The 23,793-nt window shown below is 34.4% G+C and overlaps 3 protein-coding genes across 5 annotated transcripts; 1 reads left to right on the forward strand and 2 right to left on the reverse strand.

Annotated features, from left to right (window-relative positions):
• Positions 1-243: 243 nt before the first annotated feature.
• On the reverse strand, positions 244-7,714 carry LOC140829063 (B3 domain-containing protein Os07g0563300-like). Of its 2 annotated transcripts, none has more exons than XM_073192030.1 (13): positions 7,283-7,714; positions 6,387-6,468; positions 6,158-6,256; positions 5,250-5,574; positions 4,807-5,143; positions 4,511-4,607; positions 3,618-3,792; positions 3,021-3,100; positions 2,330-2,713; positions 1,908-1,960; positions 1,688-1,801; positions 1,257-1,327; positions 244-1,156 (listed from the first exon to the last, which is right to left on the reverse strand). In XM_073192030.1, the coding sequence occupies exons 1-13, from the start codon at positions 7,405-7,407 to the stop codon at positions 540-542; spliced, it is 2,559 nt and encodes an 852-aa protein (XP_073048131.1). In that variant the 5' UTR covers positions 7,408-7,714; the 3' UTR covers positions 244-539. The 2 variants fall into 2 exon arrangements, with proteins under 2 accessions (XP_073048131.1, XP_073048132.1); XM_073192031.1 differs by having other exon boundaries at positions 6,158-6,300; positions 7,283-7,392.
• Positions 7,715-9,422: 1,708 nt separating this feature from the next.
• Positions 9,423-14,693, reverse strand: LOC140829066 (sphingosine kinase 1-like). Of its 2 annotated transcripts, XM_073192034.1 has the most exons (10): positions 14,124-14,693; positions 13,772-13,894; positions 13,551-13,651; positions 13,218-13,290; positions 12,170-12,256; positions 11,980-12,057; positions 11,831-11,901; positions 10,439-10,717; positions 10,197-10,319; positions 9,423-9,685 (listed from the first exon to the last, which is right to left on the reverse strand). In XM_073192034.1, exons 1-10 carry the CDS (start codon positions 14,470-14,472, stop codon positions 9,494-9,496), a joined length of 1,476 nt encoding a protein of 491 aa, XP_073048135.1. In that variant the 5' UTR covers positions 14,473-14,693; the 3' UTR covers positions 9,423-9,493. The 2 variants fall into 2 exon arrangements, with proteins under 2 accessions (XP_073048135.1, XP_073048136.1); XM_073192035.1 differs by lacking the exon at positions 14,124-14,693 and having other exon boundaries at positions 13,218-13,293; positions 13,772-13,895.
• A 1,183-nt stretch (positions 14,694-15,876) lies between these two features.
• Positions 15,877-17,594, forward strand: LOC140829067 (F-box protein At1g61340-like). Its single transcript, XM_073192036.1, has 3 exons — positions 15,877-16,613; positions 16,828-16,902; positions 17,013-17,594. Exons 1-3 carry the CDS (start codon positions 16,404-16,406, stop codon positions 17,268-17,270), a joined length of 543 nt encoding a protein of 180 aa, XP_073048137.1. The 5' UTR covers positions 15,877-16,403; the 3' UTR covers positions 17,271-17,594.
• The last annotated feature ends 6,199 nt before the right edge of the window (positions 17,595-23,793 follow it).

A 23,793-nucleotide genomic window follows, 5' to 3' on the forward strand; every position in this document is an offset into this window, starting at 1 on the left:
TTCAATTTATTCATCTTCAATAATCTGTCACTAAACAAACTATCTATAGTCCACAGTCTGACTTTTTAAACTGTTTAAACAAATTGAAATTGATAAATACAGGTTTTCATTGGAACATGCACTCAACAAATGAGCCATTCCCACGCAATTCTAAAATCTTTTTAAAAAAAAACTTTAAAGATGATATAGAATTTTGTTTTTAATAGAAAAATAACCTAAAATACATATAAAAAGTAAAAAAAATGTTTAAGACCGATTCACCATGTCGTTAATAATCAGCTCAAATAATCGACCAGGCTCAACTGGACCTGGTCGGATTTGGCATAGCATCATCATAAATCATTACTTGACGAAAATAATAGAATCTACTACTGAGCCTCAACACAGTAACGAATTCTTACCTATTATATATGCATAGCTTTAACTTTGAGAATGTATTGAAGGCAAAAGCAGGTGATGGCAAAATATCAACCCGCCGAAATCTTCCTCCGATAAGTTGTCGATTTAAATAATCCAATCCTGATGTATCAGCTTGTCCGCTAATTTCCTAGGACAGGGGTGTCCGAAGGTAAGTGCAGTCCTCCAATATTTTCCTGTGTGGAGCCCGTGGAGACACATTTCTTGGCCCCAGAATTTGAGCCAGGGGACAACTCTTCCTCACGCTCCGGCTGGATATTAAGGTCTATTTGACCTTTCAAAGGCACCACAACCGGTTTATTCCCATTATGCTCATCAACACAGGCCCCATTGCCCCAATCTTCTAAATTTACGTCATTATTTCCCGCATTGTTACTTGGTTCTGCATTGATATGCAGCTGTTGTTCGGGTAATTGTTGCTGCTGCAAAGATTCAGATTCTTTCTCCAGTTGTTTCTTTTCACGCCTCTCCATCAGGGTTCTGAAACGGCGCCTTAATGAACTACATACAGCACACTCACATGATTGCTTATGTTTCAAGCCTTTCCCACTTGGGGGCTGAATGCAAACGATGCAAGAACAGCCAGGTTTATGACGAGGGTGTTTTGTCCTTGTCGGGGAAGAATGTGGAAGGCTTTCTCCCTTCCCTTGGATGGCTAGATTTGCAAGGGCATCCAGCCCTTCCAGGCCCACAAACAGATCAGAATGATGTTCGGTGGTCTTGTTTTTCTCAAAAGAAACTTCACAACAATTCAAAAGGGCCGGAAAACATATAAATGTGAGAAAAAAAGCAGGAAAATGTAATACTACTGCAAAGAAATACGAGCTTTTAAGTGTTACCTTTGCTAAAGGTAGGTAATAATTCATCAAGTTGTTCTGCGAATAATTCCTCGGTAGCTGAGCATAGAGATCTGTGGGGAGTTTAATACCTCAGAAAGGGGCCATATCTTATCAATCATGATAATTCTTTTAAAGAAGCAAAGCTAGATATCCACAAGTGAACATGTCTGTCTTTATTGAAAAAAAAAATGTCCAATTTCACTACATTTGGCAGGTGCAGTTAAATTTGGAAGAAAGCAAGTGCCATTAAATTTGGAAGAAACAACGAACATATCATCGATCGATGGACCACAGCTTTTTATACACGATTGCTTCCAGAGAGGACATACACAAGGATTCGTTTAAACTCAGATTACGTTTAAACTCAGATTAATAGTGTACGAACCAATTAATGGAATGATAACGAAGGAAAGATACATAACACACACTACCTGCCAAGGTCCCATACATTTTCAGAACAGGTCCACCTAGAAGAGAGAAGTGCATCTGCAGGTACTTTGCGCCACTTAAAACACTCTTCACATTGAGCCCACTGAATCTTTAAACTAAGGCAAGTAACAATTTGATGTCAGCCTTCCGGCAGGGAAAGTGGCAATACTGCTAGAGAAGGGGAGATACTTAAATGGGGCGGGGCTCCAGTATGCAACTTACCCTAAATTATCTACTACTGGAATAGTAGGCCTTCCAATAATTGGTGCAGCCTCCTAAAGATAACAAATAAGGAAGTTGGCCAATAACGAAAGTAAACTCTTTGTTATGTTTTACTATCACACATGTACTTCAGTCGGACAAGATAAGCACAGGTTACAATAAAAAACAAAAAATTCGGCTCTATGAAACAGAACAATCAGCGATCAAACAAAAAGTACATAATCGGCAATGAAGGCATTGAGCCAAATGCCACATGCTTCATTTTTCTGCAGCCACCTGTGAAGTTAGACTATGAAGGACAAATGAACTTATAAGTCCAAACATCTACATGTTTCAAAGTGCAACATGTAAAAAAAACAAAACAAACATGAATTAGGTGAAACAAAGCATGACAAAAATTTAATATTTAAGAAACCTAGTACCTCAAATTCTTCAATTTCAAATCCTTCTATGACAAAAACTGATGGAACAATTTTAGGAGGTGGGCGCATCAATAGTTGAGCTTCTTCCCAAGTGAGCTTCAACTCCATAATATCCTCATTTTCAATCCTAAGACGCTTGCTCTTTGTACCAAAGGTGCTATTTTTCCTATTGTTATGAGTCATTGGCTTGGTTTCGAGTATTTTCTTTGAATTGAAAGTAGATTTAACAATTGACCCTGCACTTCTTGGATTTGATTTGGCATCCTGGTTGATGAGTGGAAATCTCTGATGTGATTTACCATTCAGATTACCATTTATTGAAATAACTTCCCCAGACTCCACCACTGCCGATGCATTATTCCCAAATAAAGAAGCTTCATCTCCCTGAGAACAAGAAAACAGTATTAATAAGTAACTTAGAATCTAAACTCGGACTCAAAATTCAATAAAAACTGAAAGACTTTATAATGTGTGAGCACATGTTCGTGTGAACACAAGTAAATGTAATCACAGATATGAAGCTTTGTCATTTCAATGCCTAAAAGAAGCACGTATCAGTTTGGAAAGTAAAGATGCAAAGGCGGTTAGGCACTTCTTGACAGACCACTGTGAGATGGCAGAACATGGAATCACAATTTTTAATAAGGCTGTCATTTCCAAGATTAGGACAACGTGATGTTGGAGGACAAACCTGATCAAATGATGGCATAATTGAAGCCTTTCTGCATCCCATGATCAACTTTCCTTCTGGTTCAAGTCTACTAAATGTTACTGTCAAGGAACATCTTTAATCATTTTGCAAGTAAAAAAAGTAATATGTATACTAGCTCGGAAAAGAGTATTCTCAATAATATACTACATAAATGTCCAACAAAAAAAATGAAGTGCTTTAAACACTCTGTAATTTTTCAACATATGTGTTTGGTCATCATAGCTGTATGCAGTTCCCCCCCCCCCCCCCCCCCCCCCCCGCCACACACACACACACACACACACACACAAAAACAAACACACTTAGCCCTCGTCCCCTTGCCCACTCTCTTGGCAATTCCTGAAGCCATCCTGCGTGTCCACGGCATTAGTTTGCCAAACCAAGCAAGTGACAGCAAAAAAGGAGATAAGGTATATTTTATTGCACCAATACTAGACGTAAACGTTCTTCCATGTAGACGTAAACATTATGGAAGAACAACCATTATGGTGGCACATTAAAGAGAGGAAACTTCCGCCCCTCAAAGATTAGGGGGAAAAAATCAAAAGCAAGGCAGAAGCTGCAAAGACAAAATACCTGTATCACCAGCTTGAAGTTGCAAGGATTGTAAACATGGAGTAATTCCTTCTAAAACATACATTCGACTGTTATTGTTGGGCCAAAATCGAAACTGAAAAACCCATTCCTTCCCATTCACATCCCGTACTTCCAAAGGTAATCCTTCTGGTTGAGCAATTGGCGGAAAATAGGCCTGTGGAATCGTTAACAAGTTGAATTATGTCATAATGTCAGCACACGCAAGGGGCATAAAAAAGACTAGAAAGCATTCTGTCATTCTGATGTAGAAACTTCTCCTTTTGTTTCGCTTTTTTATTGTTTCCAATCAGGATATAAATACACATACTAAGAAATGAAAACCTAACTAAGTTTACTTTTTCCTTCAATTTTTGAAGCCAACAATTTCAATACAAAAATACCTACGAAAAAACCAAAACCAGATGGAAGGCTTACAACTAATATGCAAATTACAGATCACTCCAGTTATGATCCCACTGGGAGAAACTATTTCACCACCTTCCTCAATGAACGACCCAGATTAGCAATTGACATTTTCAAGAGCCAAAAGCTAATTTATAAAAATTTCACAAACCAAATGGAAATTCCGATTTCCAAAAACCTATCTGCAATACCAAACCCTATTATACTTTAACATGATTGTTGAAAAGTCTGTAGGTTCATTGCAAAATTTTCCTGAGATCCAAGGATGAATCTAAATTTAGAAAATAATACTACAAAGGAACTTATAGATGCTCAGAAATGAACAGAAATTTGTGTTGTACAAGAGTAATTCTAGATCTTACAAAATGCAGATACCCATACAAATTTGAATTTGAACAAAAAATAAGTCATCTCGCATCTACATTTATAAGAATATAGAAGAAAAATCACCATATGGCATGAGGACTCACCTCTGCACATTTTTTTGGCAGGACTAAACGCCCAATCCGTCCCGCATCACTAGCAGTCAACAATTTTTCAAACAATGGAGTAATGACCGAGTTCGAACTAACAAGAAGATAAGGCGAACTCAAGGTAGTGAACACTAACAATGTACGTATTTTGTATTATCGATCATGCAAGTCTTAAAAACGTGTGAATCGATAAATCAGGACCACGATACTAGGGAAAACCATATTTCAAATTAATATTTGACAAAGATCGTAGAAACTACAAAAGTAAAGGACACTCAAGAACCACAGGATACTCGGTAGATATCTGTTGAAGCTCCTTATCAGTTATTTGGGGGCGATACCTAGGAAGCAACTGACCTCGGCCACGATCATCTCCTCGATTTTTTCCATTACATGGTTGCACCTCACTAGATGAGCCCACTCTATCATGATTCCAGATCTGTTTTCTGGCTTGAATTGATGGAGTGAATGGCTGTGAAAGAATAGCAGAAAGCTGGGTAGAATCATTGGCTTCGTTTTTGGATGAAGTTGCAGCTACAAATGAACCTCCAACAGCAGAATCATTCTTTGGGAATGTTATTGGGCCAAAATCATTTATGGATGAATTTGATTGTTCCTTGCAGCTGGCTCCTGCAACAGAACACTAAAATTACATATGGGAGTAAAAATATCCCGGACAAGGCACAAGCAGCCTTAAGTTTATTCACAATATGATGAATAAAGTTACCAGCATTACCATTCACAAATGATTCCCTTGGACAGATTCTTGGCTTTCCATCAACTAATCTTTCAAAAGAGTTATCTTTCGTCCCAAGGGAAGCTGTAGAAAATCTCTGACATATGCGAAACCTGTCCATCCCACCCAGTAAATCAATTTCAAAGGGCATCCTTGGCTGCACATTTGATTGGATGGTAAAACCATTGAGCAAATTGGGTGCTGGATTCCATGGTTCTGGACCTGAGCCAACTGTTGCACTCAAAGTTTTCACAGAGAGGTCCTTCATTCTTTCAGGTTGCGAAGGAAGAGAGCGTGAAGGTGGTGGCCAGGCAGGATTTGGGGTCTGAAGCATGGGAAGGAAGGGTAAAGAATGAGGGCTCATTCATTTATCTAGACATAATAATAAAAGCAGAAAATTAAGTTTTGTGACGATAGAACTTCCTATGACACAAAATAGAAAATAGATCTCAACTGTCTCAACATGTTTTTATAACATTCAACACCACAGAAATTCATCCAGATGTGTTTTAAACTAACTACATCGTCCAAACTGAGCAATTCAAGGGCCTTTTGAGTAACCAGATCCTGCATGGATGCTCATTTTAACATTATTTGTGGACAGATAGTGATCTGCCCACCTTGAAAAAACCTTGTAAAATCTCAAAGAGCCGGAGTATATGCGAACTGAAATTAAAAAAAAAAAAAAACCAGTGCCAAGACAAGGTCTTTACCTACTATCATAAATGAAATTGAAAAAAGTTGAAATAAACTTGTATAATTAATCAAGGTTAGAGACTCGACAAGCTTTCTGAATGCCACATGCAATCAACATAATTTGAAACACAATAACTAGAGCATGAAGTTAGGGAAAGTAAAATCACATGTTGAAACAAAACCAGTAAAGAAACAAGGGACATAATTCTCACCAGAATGTCACTTTTCTTGGCACATGTTAGACATTCAATTCCTCCTGCATCCAACAGCACGAACATATGGAACGATACTATACATCCACAATGAATTTTCTGCAACAATGAAGTCATTTTTCGGAACTTACAAATTCTCTTTGCTGCAGAAAAAGTTGGACATAAAATTTCGAAGTCTAAGGAAATGACTTACATTTAAGCGAAAATCCAAAATTTAAATCCAGTTTACCTTTCCACAAGATTCGCAGCTTCTCCAACCAGAAGCATCGAGGTGGAATGTCTCGCAAAAATTTCCCTCCTCATAAGCAGAACTATATTGGCGATAAATCTCATCAATTTAGAAAGAAAGAAAAGAAAACTGATCTGAATTATTTGATACGATCTTCCAATCATATATAGAAAGGCAAGAGGTTAGTCATTTCCTAATTTTCCATCGTGTCATAAATTTACATGCCCTAGAAATAATGCATATTTAACTTTAAAAACTTAGTAAATGCTTACAAAATTTCAGTAGTCGAGATGCAAATCAACCCATATAACAACCATTGGGCATTATAAAGAGACTTTAAAAGCAGTTCCTGGTGGGCATGTCACCCCACCCAATGCAGATTTTAAATCAAATATTGTGACTGCAAGAAACTTCAACCATACAAAACATAACCAAAACTGACAATCAAATATCTGAGTCAAGTATCTTCTTTTACGTTATCAATTGAACAACAATGAACCACATCTAGATTCCATGTAAGATATAAGGAATATAGTTGATTTTATGGCAATTGCGAAATGTTTTTCAAAATTTAATTTTTTTTGGAAAAAAATACTCCCCGACTGGAGTCGCTATTGTTCCGTGAATATCCTTGGAACTGGATTAGCAGCCTCCCACGGCCTCTGCTACCGTTTCAGCTAAACATGCCTCCACTCCGTAATGACAAAAAATGGAAACTCGTAAAAAGATTTCCACAAATCAACGCAATGTGTCATGTCACTAAAAAGAAGAAATTGACCAAAAAAACTCAAACCATAACCTAAGTAAGATTCCCATGTAATGTAAAAAAAAAAACAGAGAGAAGCCAAACCAAAGTTCCAAAAAGAGAGAGAGAGAGAGAAAAAAAAATTTCTTACGCGCATCGATCGCAGAGATGAGCATAGTCACCAGTCCGGCGGGGCCAACCTCTCCTCCACTTCTCCGACCCCTCTCTACAGTTCAAATTAAAGCAAAATCCGGTTGACGAAGATGATGACGTCATCGTAACACAGAATCCCGACAAAAGAACATCTGATGTGGGACCAAAATTTCCAAGTACAAAATCAAAATTCAGCACAGAAGACCCTGTTCAACTTCAAACAGCACAGCCCTAAACAGAAAACGTTCGAATCGAGGACATAACGCACGGACAACTCATCTGAAAGTGGTCTCGGGGTAGTGGAGTGGGGCATCTCACACAGAGAGTGCGTGTGCTGCGGGTTTTATATGGCTTTGACGTCGTCGTTTTTGGAGAGTAATCTCTCTCCTCTGGTCCTCGTCGCTTTCATGAGATGCAACGTAATAAACTCCAACGTTATCCAAAGCTACCGCCTACTTACCTACCAAAGTTTATTAAATTAAAATTATATAAATTAATTATTTTTATGTTTCTAATTGTTTTCTCTTTTCTTCTTAAAATATCTTATATAATTATAAAAATATATATTATATAACAATTGTCTTTTTTTTTTCTTTTTTCAATTTTCTGAAACATTTCTTCCTCTGGTTAATAATATATCAAAAATTAATTTTTAATATTTTTAAACTTAGGAAAAAATATATAACTGCTGCATATCTGTGAAATGTTCATGTACTCAATGCATAGGCGTCTCATGTGAGAGGACCGTCTCACGGATCCTAATCCGCTGAGGACGTGTCAACCCTACCATATTCACAATAAAAAGTCTACTCTTCGCATAAAAAGTTAATTACTTTTTCATGGGTGATCCAAATAAGGAGATCCGTCTCACCCATACGACCCGTGAGGACAGTCTCATACAAGTTTTTGCCCTCAATGCAACAAAGGTGTCGGTCTACGAAATGCAAAATATTTTAATTTACATATTTTCCTTTTTTTAGTATGTAAATGTATATTATGAAATAATAATCATTTTCAAAATTGAAATCAGACGAAATTAACTCGTATCTTTGCTGGTATTTTGTATTGATATTAAAAGTTATTAAGATAACATTGAACCATTTTAAACCAATTAAACTGAAGAATGGTGACTATTTGTCAATGTTTTACATTTACAAAATTTATTGAATATCGGACACCGACATTATGAAATATTGAGCATTGATGCACGTATTGCTTGTTGTACAATGTTTTATTATAATTTATTTGGTTAATATTTAAATGAAGATCAAAATATAGTTATAAAAATAGTGAAGGACTACATTGCAATTTTGATATACGAATTAAAATAAATAAATAGAAAAAAAAATGAATCAAAAAAAGATCCAAATAAGAATTAAACATATAATTTGATGGCTAAAAAACAAAGACTATATTCGTTGAATTATAGATGACTTGCATCAAAGTTTTAATGCTTTAATAATATATATAATTATTAAAACAGAAATGATACCAAAAATTAGTTACTATAAGTGTTTCAAACGTAATAATATAGTATATATACATATATTGTAGCAGCTTATTCTTGAATAATAAAACTGAGTAATTATTATTGACCCTCAAAATTAGTACACTGATGCACACGTTGTTTGTTTGTACAATATTTTTTATAATTCATTTGGTTAATATTTAAATGAAGATCGATATATAATTATAAGAAATAGTGAAGAACTATATAGCAATTTTGATATACGAATTAAAAAAATAAATAGAAAAAAGAAATGAATTAAAAAAAGATCCAAATAAGAATTAAACATACAATTTGATGACGAGAAAACAAAGATTATATCTGTTGAACTATAGATGACTTGCATTAAAGTTTTAACGTTTTTATAATTACAGACCATAACACCAAAAATTAGTTACTTTAAGTGTTTCAAACTTAATAATATAATATAAATATAGATATTGTATCAGCTTATTCTCGAATAATTAAAACGCAGTAATTATTATTAAACCTCAAAAGCACAACAACAAGGCGGTCATGGCAAAGCCTCCCAACATAAATGAACATTTTCAAGCCAGAAACCACACATCAAGCCACCGTCGTTTCGTTTTCTCCCTTAATACTTTCCTATACAAAAGAAGTCCAACAAATTGATGTAATAATCTTCTCCATATGTATATATTAGACAATACAGCAATCAGTCACTCCGACAAGAAGACTTCGTTAATCAGGAGAAAATAAGGTGGCTAATCCTTGATCAACTTTAATGATTATTTTGTCATAGCTCATTAGAGTTTTCTCGTTGCACTTGTATGATCCTTTCCCTCTGGCTAAAACCTCCCCGTCTACGTCTATTATTCCGGCTTTGTCTGGGTTATCGGTTCGTGGGCCAGGTTGCAAAACCAAAGCTTTCACCTGTAGTTGTAGAAATTTGAAGAGTTGAGAATCAGATATCCAAGTAAATTATGTTTCAAACCATGTATATATTTGTGAAAATAAGCTAACAAATGGCTTGGCCATCGATTTTTTATTCGAGGGTTTAGTGTTTACAAGTATCAGTCATCGTTTTCAAAGAGTATGGTCTAGTCACAGTAACATTTTTAGGCTAAATAGTGATTGACGCACAAACAACATTCTAACTAGCAATAAAGTTTACCCTTGACAAACAATCAATGCACTATTTTAAACAATCTCACCAAGTGATTAAAAACCAAAGATCTTATAAATGAGAAAATTTTGGGGGTTGATTTCTACACATTCCAAGTACAACAGTCGCTGTTATGCAGACTCGATATTCATTACTGGTCGGAAATAAGGTTGAGCATAACAGATGTGTCACATGACATGCACCTAGCATTGAATCAGTGCAGTAGATCAGATAGTTTAAGTTATTTAGAAGGTATGCTCTGGTTTAAAGAGGTTGCACCTTGAGGTAAGATACAAACGGCGATTTGACATGGCCTCCAGAGTTCAATTCAGTCATTGACTTTAGCAATGCAAATTTTGGGATGTCCTTTATCATGATCAAGTCCAAATAACCATCAGAAAACTGCAAATCATTACGAGGACAAAATATGAAAACTGGAGGTTAGTAACACTGAATTCTTCCACGAACAATGTACTAGTAGTAGGATCAATTACTCCATATACATGCAGAACGGCACAAACCTCAGCATTAGGTGCTGCCATTGCATCTTCACCTCCCCACGGTACATTATGGAGCCATATTGAAACAAAAGGGCCATCAACCTTCCGCCAATTTAAACTTTTAACATCAACTTCAGGACCATGATAGCTGTACTGCTTGTCAGATTTCATTTCAGCCTCACCATCTACGACGATTTGATTTTCAAGATCCAAAGGTTCTCCATAAGTTTCATATCCAGGTGCTGGCACAAATATTACGCTACCATTATACTTTCTAAGACCAAGTATTCGTTGAACTGCCTGAACATTAAGAAAGTTAGCCGTCCACAAGAATGAATGCTGGAGTATAGACTATAGCCTCTCAATTTCTTCAACATCTTTCATCAAAAAACAAATCAAGAACACCTTTGCATGAAGCATGTGAAATGCCTCTATTTGCACAACGTTAAATGGAACGATCCATAACAAGATTAATGGAAGGTACTAGTAGTAAATGGATAAACTATTTGTTACATGCTATATAAGAATGAGAGCGAGTCAGTGGAACAATTACTTGTTTGAGAATAGAAATGCACGAGGGATAAAATTAAGGATCCAAGAAAAAATGGTGAATCAACAACATCAAACAAGTAAAGCTTCCACTGGTTGCAAAGAAATTAGATAACGGCAAAAATAACATAATTAATGCAAAACGTGATCGATGAACATATTCATACATCAAAACACACCTAATATGGTAATTGATATAAAAAGTTTTTTTAAATCAAAAAGAATGATTCTGTTCCTTCGAGGCAAAGCTTTTGAACTTATGAACGACAGGAAATGGATACGAGATACAACAATTGCAAAATTTAGGAAACAACATGGAGTGATACGTCTACTTAATATACTTGTATATAGATAAATATATAATATGTACACAAATGCTATGAGGATGAATAAAGATAAAGATATCATTTAACAATTAAATAATTATAATACGTCATACTGTAAAAAGTATAATTTTTCTTTTATTAACTTCAGCCTTTTATTAAAATCCCCATTCCACAATCTGCCCTGAGTATCGATTCAAAATTGCAAAACATGTCCACATACCCTCTGTGAGTCTGTTTCAGGTACCGGATCCAATTTTATTTTTTAAGTTTGCTTTTTGGATACGTTCCCAGCCATATCCATATTGTATCCGTATCCATGTCCTAAAAGTATCCAATACGGTGCGTAACAATTTTCTGAATGTCCAAGAAACATAGTTTGCAATCGATTATTTATGTCAAATATGCTAATATGTCACTCAAGAATGTTCTACTACAATCACAGTCCCAGACTGTGCAGGTTAATAATTGAAAAAAATAAAATAAACATAATGATTAGTTGTGATAAAGAACTGAAGAGAACTAGAATTTCTGAACTCACGTAGACATCTAGCCGAGCACTCCCCATCCACCTATATTTCTCAGATTCGATATCAATATCAGCCACAAGACCTTGCATTGAAACCACAAAAATAAGTAACTATATATCAATACATAAATCGACTACGAACGAAGCATAAGATCACATACCCCATGCAAGCATCAACACGCTAAAAAATTTGATGTTCCCTTGGGATAAAGTAGCTACATCCAATGACCGCTTATGCCCTGCAATTTAAAGGCCACAAAATTGTTACCCGAACTAAATCAAGGGCTATCATATTTCAAGAAAAACAGACCAAGAAAAAAATAGTAAATAAATAAAGAGGACCTCACATACCTCGAATGACAGCAAGTGTAGCATTAGAAGCTGCGCAAGGTTCACCATTCGAATCTAGGAGTGATTTTGCCATGCCATTTCCAGTTCCTACATTCAGCAACAAACGTAATTCCAGAAGGGTAAGAACAAAAATATTTAAATGAACAAAAGATATAAAGAACAAAAGCTGAGTTACTCTTACGTTGCTATCTTTCCTTGTCTGAAAAGAAATAACTACATGAGAAAATCTTCTCATTCATGAAATTCAAAGATAGGAATGATCACCAACAATCCAAATACCATATATGGGTCCACAGGGTGTAAAAAAATCCCACAATTAAACACCACATATTTGAGTTAAAGAAGTAACACATGGTGTAACGAATCAGCTTCTCAGTCAAACACTCATAATCCAAACATAGCAGCAATAACAGTAATCTAAAATCAAGAAAAACAGATATTTGACATAGTGCTTGGTAAAATCTTGAGATTCTTGTTCATTTTAAATATAAAGTATTCAAATAAATGAATAAGGCTTCACTCAAAAAGATACTTTTTTACTTTTATATTTCCTCAAAAGTACAATGTCACGAAAGCTGATATGCAAGTTAAGAGATTACATAAGACTAACGAAACAAAATAGCATTAACTGTTGTCTCCCCATACTGCAAAAAGAACCTATGTCAGTAGTTATCCCAGAGCCTGGATAAAATTGAAAGAATAGTACTGGATGAAAAAAGGAGAGCTCTGACAAAAATACTTGAAATGTCCTTTTACTGATTCGGTACATTCATGTCATGACAGCTCATACACAAGAAAACTGATCCATAAACATCACTTTATTTTTATGCTGAGAATAAGTAAGCAATTTTTTTTATACAATGGGGTACGGTTTTTTTACCAAAAACCTAAATAACTGAACAACCCCATGCAGTCGGTGGGATTCGAACCCAATGCCTCTAAGATCTTGAGGCCACGCCCTTTAGAAGGGTGGATAAAAATCGAGAATCAAGTATATTATCAAAACTAATCATTGAATGGTAGGAATTAAAATGAAAGGTGGTCAAACCTGCGGGAACCACTCCAATAGGCATTTTTATTGCATTTGCCCAGTCCTCCCTGTTAAGCAATCCATTTATTACCTACTAAAAGCATAGTTTAGAACATAAATGCCTATGATGTTCTCAACTTTCATCAATTCAGGGGAAATATCCATTTGTGCTTGAAAAAAGGTTTATAAATGGCATTCATCGTAAACTTGACGATAAAAAAAGAACATGTAATAAAAAATACAGAAATAATAATAATAAAAGAACATGTAAAAGCTTTTCATATGTAACAAAATTTAACAATCTAAGCATAAAATCATACTGCATTTCAAAAGTCCCAATAATCAACCGACCTCCACCAAGATTCCATCTCCGCTGACACAAACAATTCCATCATACTTTGAAAGATCCAACGACTGAACAACTTCCTTCGCATGAAGCTGATGTTCAGTTTCTGACAATCATGAAGTGAGTAAAAATCCAATATACATCCATAACAACGTCCTTAAAAATCATAAGGCCATCAGGAAACCCAAAGATTAAGAACATTGTAAGCCAAAAAGGCACCACTGACCTTGCACCGTATAATGGAGATTAGCATCGTCAAGCAAAGGCTTCACGTCATTCAAAAAAATCTTTGAAGCCGATTTATTCCCTCCGTACGGATTCACCAATATGAATAGCCTCTTTGGCCTACCTAAACTCGCATATAAACTACGAATTAAAAATAAAAGTAATCTTACCGAAAAGAAACAGAGATCGTGATGATGACAATAAGGGAGAAAAAGCGAGATGACATTGAACTTGATATGAAGTAAAATCGCACCCAAACTACATTAACACTCGGTAAAATTTCAATTCCGGGAATTCCAAGTTCAATAGCGGAACAACTGGACGTACACTAAGAAATGATTAAAAAAAATTACCAAGATAATCGAGATACTCATGGAACTTTTGTGTCCAAGTGCGAAGAGAATCATCTGACAAGAGCTCGAAAGTGAAATTCTTCCTGATGAGGCTTGATGCACCACCGAAGCAGCAGAATCCCGCCTCGTTCGGCACAACGGTTCTGATTTTGATTTTCAATCCCTCAACAGAAAACCCAAGGACTTCCTTATCAAAATCCAGCCGTTTGTCCGCCCAACATAATTGGCCGCCGGCGGAGAAAGTCGCCTCCGTCACGGCGTCCTGAGCTCGAACCCGGTCGGATAACACGGGTCCCGCAATTTCCATCTGATCAACGTGATTGTGTCCCTTCAATTTGGTCCAGATCATACGATTTACGGAGAAATTTCGATCGGATCGGATCCGGCCTGCGTAAACCGGATCTGTCCCAAATTGTTGGTTCCGATCAACTCACTTCTTCGTGAACCTATCTTTTCAGGTTAATCGCAGATCTTCACGCGAAACTCTCCGCAAATGAGTGCCGTATAAATTTGAGAAAAGGGGTCGTTGGTTCCAAAATCCAACGTCCGACAATCCATGGAATATAACTTTTTATCGTTTAGTTTTAGGATAATTATATTATACAATCACGCCTCGATTGAAAAAATTGCTCTCCACTGGCCAAATTTTTTTAGACATTTTTTAAATAAAATATGTTATAACTCTCTTGAAATGTGTTATCTATCTTAACATAATGTTAGAATATTGATTTTAATTCTTAAAATTTGTTATATAAGGAAATTTATTTTGTTTAATTGGTCAGTTTCATTTTTTCTCGTATTTAATAACATGTAAATCAAGCTATAACAATCAATTTTATTGGTTTTTTACGACGATAAATAGTAAAAATTTTCTGATATACATTTATAACTTGTAAATTTTTTTACTATTCAAATAAATCATACTAAATAAACTTTGTACGACAAATTGGTCTGGAAAAATTTTGATTGAGAAGGGGGCTCATCACCTTTGGATCGAAGGGGCAAGGACCACTTTTATAAAACTGCTCATGTTTAAGTTACATAAAACACTATTTTATGAATAAATATAATTACAAAAACACTATAATTATAATTTAAAAGTTTAATGATGATTTATTTTGAAAACTAATTCGACCCGATTCTGAAAAAATATTTAGCTAAGCAACCACTCCTCGTACTTGTTATTTTTTATGAGTAGATCTCTTGTGAGACGGTCTCACAAATCTTTATCTGTGAGACGGGTCAACCTTACTGATATTCACAATAAAAAGTAATATTCTTAACATAAAAAATAATATTTTTTCATAAATGACCCAAATAAGATATTCGTCTCACAAAATATGAACCATCTCACATAAATTTTTGCCTTTTCTATTAACGGATACCCCTCCATTCACAAATTTTTTTCAAAATAACAAACATATAGTCATGTACAATTGAATCGATTTTGAAGAATGACTAGGAAATATCACAAAATTTCCCCCTCAATTTATAATATTTGGACCCACCAAAATACAAAAATGTATTGGCGGTGGAAAATTCACAACCGCGTAAAGACTGCAGCCGCCTATTTAGAATCTTCCCTCCACTTCCCACTTTCCTCAACCAATCCTAGCCGTTGACCCAATCTCTTGAAACGTGTCAGAATCTTAGCCGAACTGTAACATGAAAGGACAATCCACACCGTGTGAAATTAACACGACTTCCGACGCAAGGAATCAGCCGACTCGGACCGACCACAACTCCCTGTTGTGCATCCCACCTCTCTCACCCCGACACGTGTCCAATCGCAACGGCTAGTTTTTTGTGCCTCTTATTTACAAGCCTTTCTCCTCTCCTTATCGGATCGTATAACCTGAGTTCTTCACGGAAATTGAAAAATTAAATAAATTATCGCCTAATTTGTTTTTTATTTAAAAGGAATTTTTTCTTTTTCGATTCTTAAGCGGGAGCAGACACATAGTAGAAGTGTGAGTGCGGGCGGATGCCTGTGTAGAGTTTTGTTGCGCGGCGGTTCTTGTTTCCTTCTTCGGTACAGCCGTTACATCAATCTCCATTTACTTCCTGCCTCTGATTAGGGGTTTTGGTTTGGTTTGTTTTGTTTTGAGGTCTTTTCCACTGTAGACACGCATATACATACGTCTCCTTCTATCTGTATTTCACTCCAAAAGGAAAGGTTCTTCGGGGCGTAGGTTAGACATCGGCTTTGGGGTTCTGAAATTTGTTCCATTTTGAGGGTTTTGCTGTTCATTTTCAGATCTGGAGTTTGAAGTTGGGGAAATGGCGTTCGGGATAAAATCTGGCGCAGATTTAGTTAGGGCAAATGACGGGTATGTGATTGGGCTGGTGAGAAGTACATCATTTGGGAGAAAAAGGGTTGCTTTTGGCGACGATAGTTTTTTCTGCACCTCTTCGAAAAAACACTGTTATCAAGATTCATTTCTTCCAGTTGATAAGTCTGCGCTTGAAGCCTTGCCTCAGGACATTCTGGTTAGTTCAGAATTTGTTTGAAAATCGAGGAAGATTTTGTTTTTAATTCGTTCATTTCATGAGTTTGTGTGCTGCTGATTGATCTTCAATTGAACCCCCGTGGGCGGATTTTGTTAGGATTAGCGTTGTGTTTTGAATATTAATATCTATGTTTGGCATTTCACATTTGAGCTTGAGATTGAATTTGTGGGTAATAATTGTTTTTGTGATGCAGATTAGAATTTTGTGTGGCGTGGAGCATGATGATTTGAAGAGGCTGTTTTTTGTGTCAAAAACAATAAGAGAAACGGTAGGATTTGATTATGAGTATATTGCCCTTCAATCTTGTGCTTCGCTTCTTCAGTATTTAAAGGTTTCTTGTGAGTTTTAATTTTGATTTCGATGCTTGATTTGTAACAGACTGTAATTGCAAAGCAAACACATTTCGCCTACAGAACACCAATGAAGACTGTGGGGTTTCAGAGAGTGGATATTTTTGGTGATTTTGATGAGGGTGAAGCTCCTAATGCTCCAAAACAATTGAGGGTTCCGCGGTCAAGATTGTGCAAGAAGAAACTTGCTGACATTTCTGTTGCCTTGTTTTTTTCTGATGAAGAAGATTGCTGGCCACGGAAAGGTGCATTTGTGAAAATGGAGACAGAACAGACGTGTGATTAATAAAGGCTTTGAACGTGTATAGACATTTTGTGTTGCTACTTTGTATAGAACTTGGTCGGAGATGGATTGGAGATGATCTGATATTCTTATCTGATTCTTGTTGTTTGTTTGTACATGATGAAACAATATGTTCAAGCCAGTTTTTCTTCAAACCATTTCATTGAAGATTGATTGGCTTGTTTGTACTTTACATGTAGAGTAGAAGCAAGATTTAGGCAATTTGTCAAGTTGATTTCCAACTTTTGAAAAGATATTGGAATGTATCAGTTAGTACACAGACATATATACGTTCCAATGTGTTGAATAATAATATGTTTTGCTCCATGTGTCCACTTCGTTGTCTTTTCTCATTTAATATGGTTCTTTGTTTGGTTATGGATCACTCACATCAATTTTCAAGGGGTCATATATGTAGAGGATATTGGCAGTGAGTTTCAGGCACAATGAATTACTTTGAATGCTCTGTGATCAGTAAGTAGAGATGTATACTACATATATATGTTCTCTAGGGGAGTGCTACTTGATGGACCCAATCACTGCCTAATATGAGTCATACTCTTTCTTCCCTTTTGTTCGGTCTCAGCTCAATTCCTGGAATTCGCTCTAGACCAGTAAGTTATTATTTAAAAGGAAAATGGGATACTAAGGAAGAACATGTGAATAATTACTCTATGGTTTCTGGAAGGGGGCTTAGTAAAATGGATATATAAATGTGTTTAGAATGAGAAACATTAGATTTTGCCATGCAATTTAAGTTAAACATTTTCGTAAGCCAAGGATTATTATGAAGCGAAGGTTCCATTCCCTAAAGTATTAAGCCATTTAGGTCCCTAATTTTGTTAATTTTGGAATTGGTATCAATTAACTAAGATTTTGTTATATTCACATCCATAATACATGGTGATTATCTTAATTAAAAAATTTCTTTTTGTCATACACGTTTTCCAATTTGTTTAATAATATGATGTTTTTCTCTATTACTTCACTTGGTTGTTAAAGATGATTTAAGAACCACAAATACTTGTGATAGAACCAAACTTTTGGAATTTGGACATACTTCTTAATTGTTGCAAAGTTACTTTGCTTCACTCAAATTGCATGGGGTTTGTGTTTGGACTTTGGATAGAAGGATATACGTTTAGTCTTTAATTGAATGGTATCATTTCATTTTTAGGAATGCAAATGGAAGCAGGGATTTCATTTTATTTTTTGAGACTAAGAAGTAAGAAGAGATCTTCAGTGATGCGAATAATTAAAATTTTGAATTATTTTTCAAATTAATTTTTGCCAATGGGCTTTTCTCAAGTTCTTGGAATTCGATCCACTTTTAGCCTCTTATGGGCCACACCTAATGAGCCCTTTTTAATAAAGGCCTTTGTCACAATCAATTTAGAAATTACAGAGGTTAAAATTTTAGGGTGATTGTGACTAAGACCAAAGGATGCCAGTTCATGAGCTGCTTTTTTGGCTGAACGTCGACAAAAAATGATGGTGAGTCCAGATGTTTGCAGCATTAGTCTTCTTATAAAAGAGATAATGGAAGCTTCAGGTGCAAAAGCATTAGAATGACGAATAGATTCAACTACATTAATTACGAGCATCAGTTTCTACAATTACATTAGTCCACTGGAGATGATAGGCTAAAATAATACCTTCTCGAACAACAAATAACTCAGTCAGGTAAGGTGTTAAAACCCTCAAGATAGCCTGCACTAGCCATTAAGATCATACCTTTATCATCTCGAACAATCATCCCTACATCGAAGAAATTGGAATCATCAAAGACGGCAGTATCCACATTTATCTTAAGACTCCCAACTTGTGGTGCAATCCAATTAATCAAAATAAGATTTAATTATCGTCTGGTGCGTTAAGAAAGGAACTAGTTTTTATTTAAAAAAACCAGACAATTGACAGAGGGCATGTATGTAGTATTAAGATTGAAATTTTGACCTAATTTAATTCCAAAAATAATAATTTAATTGGAGATGATTGTCCAAGTTTATATATACAACTCTCAATAACACTATCCAACCGATATGAGATATCTTAATACACATCCTCAAGTACGCTCGAGAATGAACAACTAGAGCGTGTATACATTAGCCCAACTATGATAAATCCAACACATAACGATGGGTTAAGCTCTAATACAATGTTAAAGATTGAGATTTTGATCTAACTCAACTTTAAAAGTTAGTTTAAAAAAATTATTGTCCAAATCCATATATATAATTTTTTAAACTCTACCCAACCGACGAGAAATATGTAACACACAGGAGACGAGTTGGGAAGTTGTTTTCGTTGTCTCGTTCAAGTAATGATTATGAAAACATGCCAATACCCACCATACGTCAACTTAGTACTCAAATCCAAACAACAAAGCAAAATAAATTAATCACTTTTAAAGCAAAGTTCTTCTTACTTAAAAGCCTGTCAATTCATAAAACATAACCACAAACATATAATATTATTATATTGATTGATATTACGAAATATTCTATGTATCGACTCCAAGATAACTTTATTTTTATGTCACAACTAAATAAAAAATTGAAACGAGCAAATTTTTGACTTGTTCATCACCACTCATTCACATGATGGGTAAGTGTTACCTGCTCGATTTTTTTATTTTTTTATTTTTTTATTTTTTGACAATGAAACATTTATGAACCTAAAACATTGTCAGCGTTAACAAACAAGCACAACTGTAAGAATGAAAAGGCATTCGGAAAGTATTGTTAAAGACAATGCTATATTCTTTTTTATGTAAAAAAATTACTTATTATTATAAATATGAGCTGACTTGACTCGTCTCTTGGAAAAAAATTCGTGAAATCATCTCACAAGATATCTATATTTGAACTATTTGAATTAGCTGAACAACTACTGAGTGATCTATTAAATATGATGATACTTTATTAAGTAAAGTTGAAACGAGAAGATGATATTGATATATTTGATTTTAATAAAGAGACAATTATCTTTATTTTTCGGGAAAAGACGAAGATGTACATATCATATCATGTATGCATGTGTTTATTTATGATAATAAGTCAGATGCACAATTTTTTTTAAAAAAATAACAATTATGGGAACATGAAGAATTATTGAAGGGGTGGTCTGAATACTAACCATGAAATATCATATTCCGTTTTGTTGACTTTGTGTAAAAGGTTGACCTTTTTTGTATGTTGCAAGATATTCGCACCAGAAGTACAATTAAAATTATTATCACCCTTCGGAATTCAAGAATCAAGTGGCAGCCGCAGGGCGTTATCTTATAATAATATTTTATTTTATTATAATTTGTAAACGTAATATGGATCGCTCATTGAAATGGCCTTGTAATATTCATACTCTTTTTTTAATATTAAACTTCTTTTATATTATTTAATCTGCATGAGTTTTTTATTTTATTTTTTATGGAAATATTTTATTTTGGGCTCTTTAAGAATTAAATCAAATTATTAAGGAAAATCCTCTTCAAATGACAAATGCTCGAAAATACCGTATACACAGAAAGTAACAAAAATGTTATCATGATCAAATAAATTTTTCTTTAAAATATTTTCCAAATTTTAATTTTAATATAATCTCTAAATAATTTTTTTACACAAAATAAAAATTCGATTCATCCATTTTACATATCACACGGATGAGAGGAAAACTTGAATGATATATCTGCTTTTGTAGTCACATACCTCCAAATAAAGCATTCGAAAGAGTCTGGCAGGATGTAGGAATGTCTAAAATGAACCGACCCAACAACCCGATATGAGTTGACACGAAATAATAAGGTTATGATTGGAGGTTTTCGGGTTCGAGTCAAATCGAATTGAACAAACCCTCAAAAAATGGGTTGGGTTAAGTTCGGGTTGACCTGAATCAAGTCACCCTTAATCTTAAACCCACCTGGTTCACTTTGAAATCAAAGAGGTGGAAATATTTTGATATACTTCCCAAAATAGAGGGAAAAGATTTCTTTAGCAAATGTAAAATATGCGGGGTTACATATAAAGCAGACAGTAGCATGGATACGGATAATCTTCGACCCAATATCCTCAATCAGTGACCTATAAAAAAACTCATGATATTGCTGAGGCTTTGTTAGAACAATGCAACAAAAATCTTGTCATTAGGTCACAAAAGTTAGACCATGAAAAGTTTAGAGAGTTGCTAATCTCAGTAATTGTGAGACATGATTTACCGTTTGAGTTTGTGGAATATGAGGTAATTAAATCAATTTTTACCAATTTGGAACCACAAATCGATCGGTGCACGATAAACACAGCAAAGAATGATATTCTCAAGATGCATAAAAATGAGTGCACTATTCTATCCCAAGAAATGCGTGTATGACTTGGAAAAATTTGTTTCACTTATGATATGTGGACTTCTATTGCCATTGATGGCTATATATACTTAACATCACTTTTCATTGATTCTAATTGGGTTTTGCAACAAAAAAAAAAGATTTTTTTTATCTTCCGTGCCTCCACCTCATTTTAGTATTGCCGTGTATGATAACATTAACCGTGTGTTTGGTTGGGTGGATTAAATAAGGATAGATTAATAGTCAAATATTTATCGTTAAAATTTTAAGATGTTTTAATAATCATTTTGACCCGGTTTAAGAACCATTTTTATTAATCAAATAGTTATCCATAAAATTGGATCATAAACTTGGTCAAAATGATTATTAAAACAACTTAAAATTTTAACGATAAATATTTGACTATTAATTTATCCTTATTTAATCCACCCAAACATTCAGTAATTCAGTTGTGTTTAAGGATAAATTAATAGACAACCAAACACACCAGTTGTGTTTAAGGATAAATTAATAGACAACGAATTAATAAACAAACAAGCACAACAGTTTACTGAATGTTTGGGGAATTCAGTGTAAGGTTTTCATAATTACATTAGACAACGATGTTGCAAAAATGATGTGTTTGTTGACCTTTTAAGAGATCGAATTGGTTTAAATTTTTTAGTATTGAATGTTGGAGAATTTTTCATGTTCGATGTTGTGCACACATTTTGAATTTAATCGTGTAAGAATTTTTTTTTAAAAATCGATTATTCTGTCTATATGATTTGTAAATGATAAAGTATGTGAAAGACAACCAATTGAGTAAGTAAATAGAATATGTTACCCAAACTGCACTTGATTCTAAGAGGCAAGATGTTCCTATTAGATTGAATTTTACGTCTTTGATGCTTTCTACAGTTACTTTTGAATCAGCTTTTAGTACAGGTGGTTGGATACTTGACCAATATCGCACTGCAATGAAGTTTGATGTTGTTGAAGCATTGGTTTGTCGTAGAGATTGGTTGGTTAGACATAAATTTCAATGGTTCGTCTTTTTTATTTTAATTTAAATTTATTTGTTTTATTGTTATATATATTTTTTAGGAGCTACCAAGGTGAAGTTAGATGATTTGATTGAAAATATTATGATTTTGTTCATAAATGAGGATGATGGCCGGATCAAATGCTATGGCAACAGATGACTGATGATTCTAAAGTCGTTATGATGTTGTACCAGGTTTTAGATGTAGTCGAATACCGACATTCATTTTGACATGTCGAAGCTTTAGGAATAAGTTTCGATGATCATGGTGGGGGTGGGCATGATGTTGTAGCAGGTTTGATTTGGGGTTTGAATTAATTTTCTATTGGTTTTTAATTTCTAGCTGATTTTATATAAAATAAATCAAATTTTGTTGGATTAATATTCAGATTTGTGATGAATTCTCATGTTATTGACATCTCTTACTCACTTGATCATAATATAAAGTAATAATTTTATGATCATTTTCGAAATTTTAGCAAGAAACCAAGAAGCACATGTTTTGCATGTAAATATCCTTTATATCATATGAAAAATGACTCATTTGGCAGGATAAGAGTACTATGTTAGTATTTATAGTAATATTTTATTAATATTCTACTCGTAACAGACGTTGATGATTAAAAATATCAAAGATATATGTGTGTTCTTTCTTAACAAAATTACTTATTTTTATGCAGTTAAAAAAATAAAAAAAAAATCATATCAGGTTTGGCGGGTTACTTGATTTGGTCGAGTTCGGGTTCAAATTTTTCGTGTTTGTTCGGGTTGGAGAAATTTTTGTAATCCCATCGCTTCAATGTGGAGAATAAATACAATGTACAGAAATAAAAAGGAATTGCTATTCAATATTTTCATATTCAAAAATTTTAACGTTATTTCTTACAAAACTATAAATACATAGAATATTTGATATCTAAAAAGAAGCAAACTCCGTGTCACAACTTATTACATTGTAAAGAAGTTTTTATGTAAAATTTAAAATAAATTAACAAAGTGAGGAGTTGCCAATTTTGCATAGAGTATATGTATGTAATGTGTTTTTTTTAAAATAAATAAATTACAGAATTGCGTAAAATTTTAATTGATGCTTTTTTCCAATTCTTTTTTTTTAAAAAAATTTACTTTTGTTTTACCTTTCGAACATTTGGGGAGGCCCATTT

The sequence above is a fragment of the Primulina eburnea genome, chromosome 4, assembly GCF_022965805.1.
Source record: "Primulina eburnea isolate SZY01 chromosome 4, ASM2296580v1, whole genome shotgun sequence".
NCBI lineage: Eukaryota > Viridiplantae > Streptophyta > Magnoliopsida > Lamiales > Gesneriaceae > Primulina > Primulina eburnea.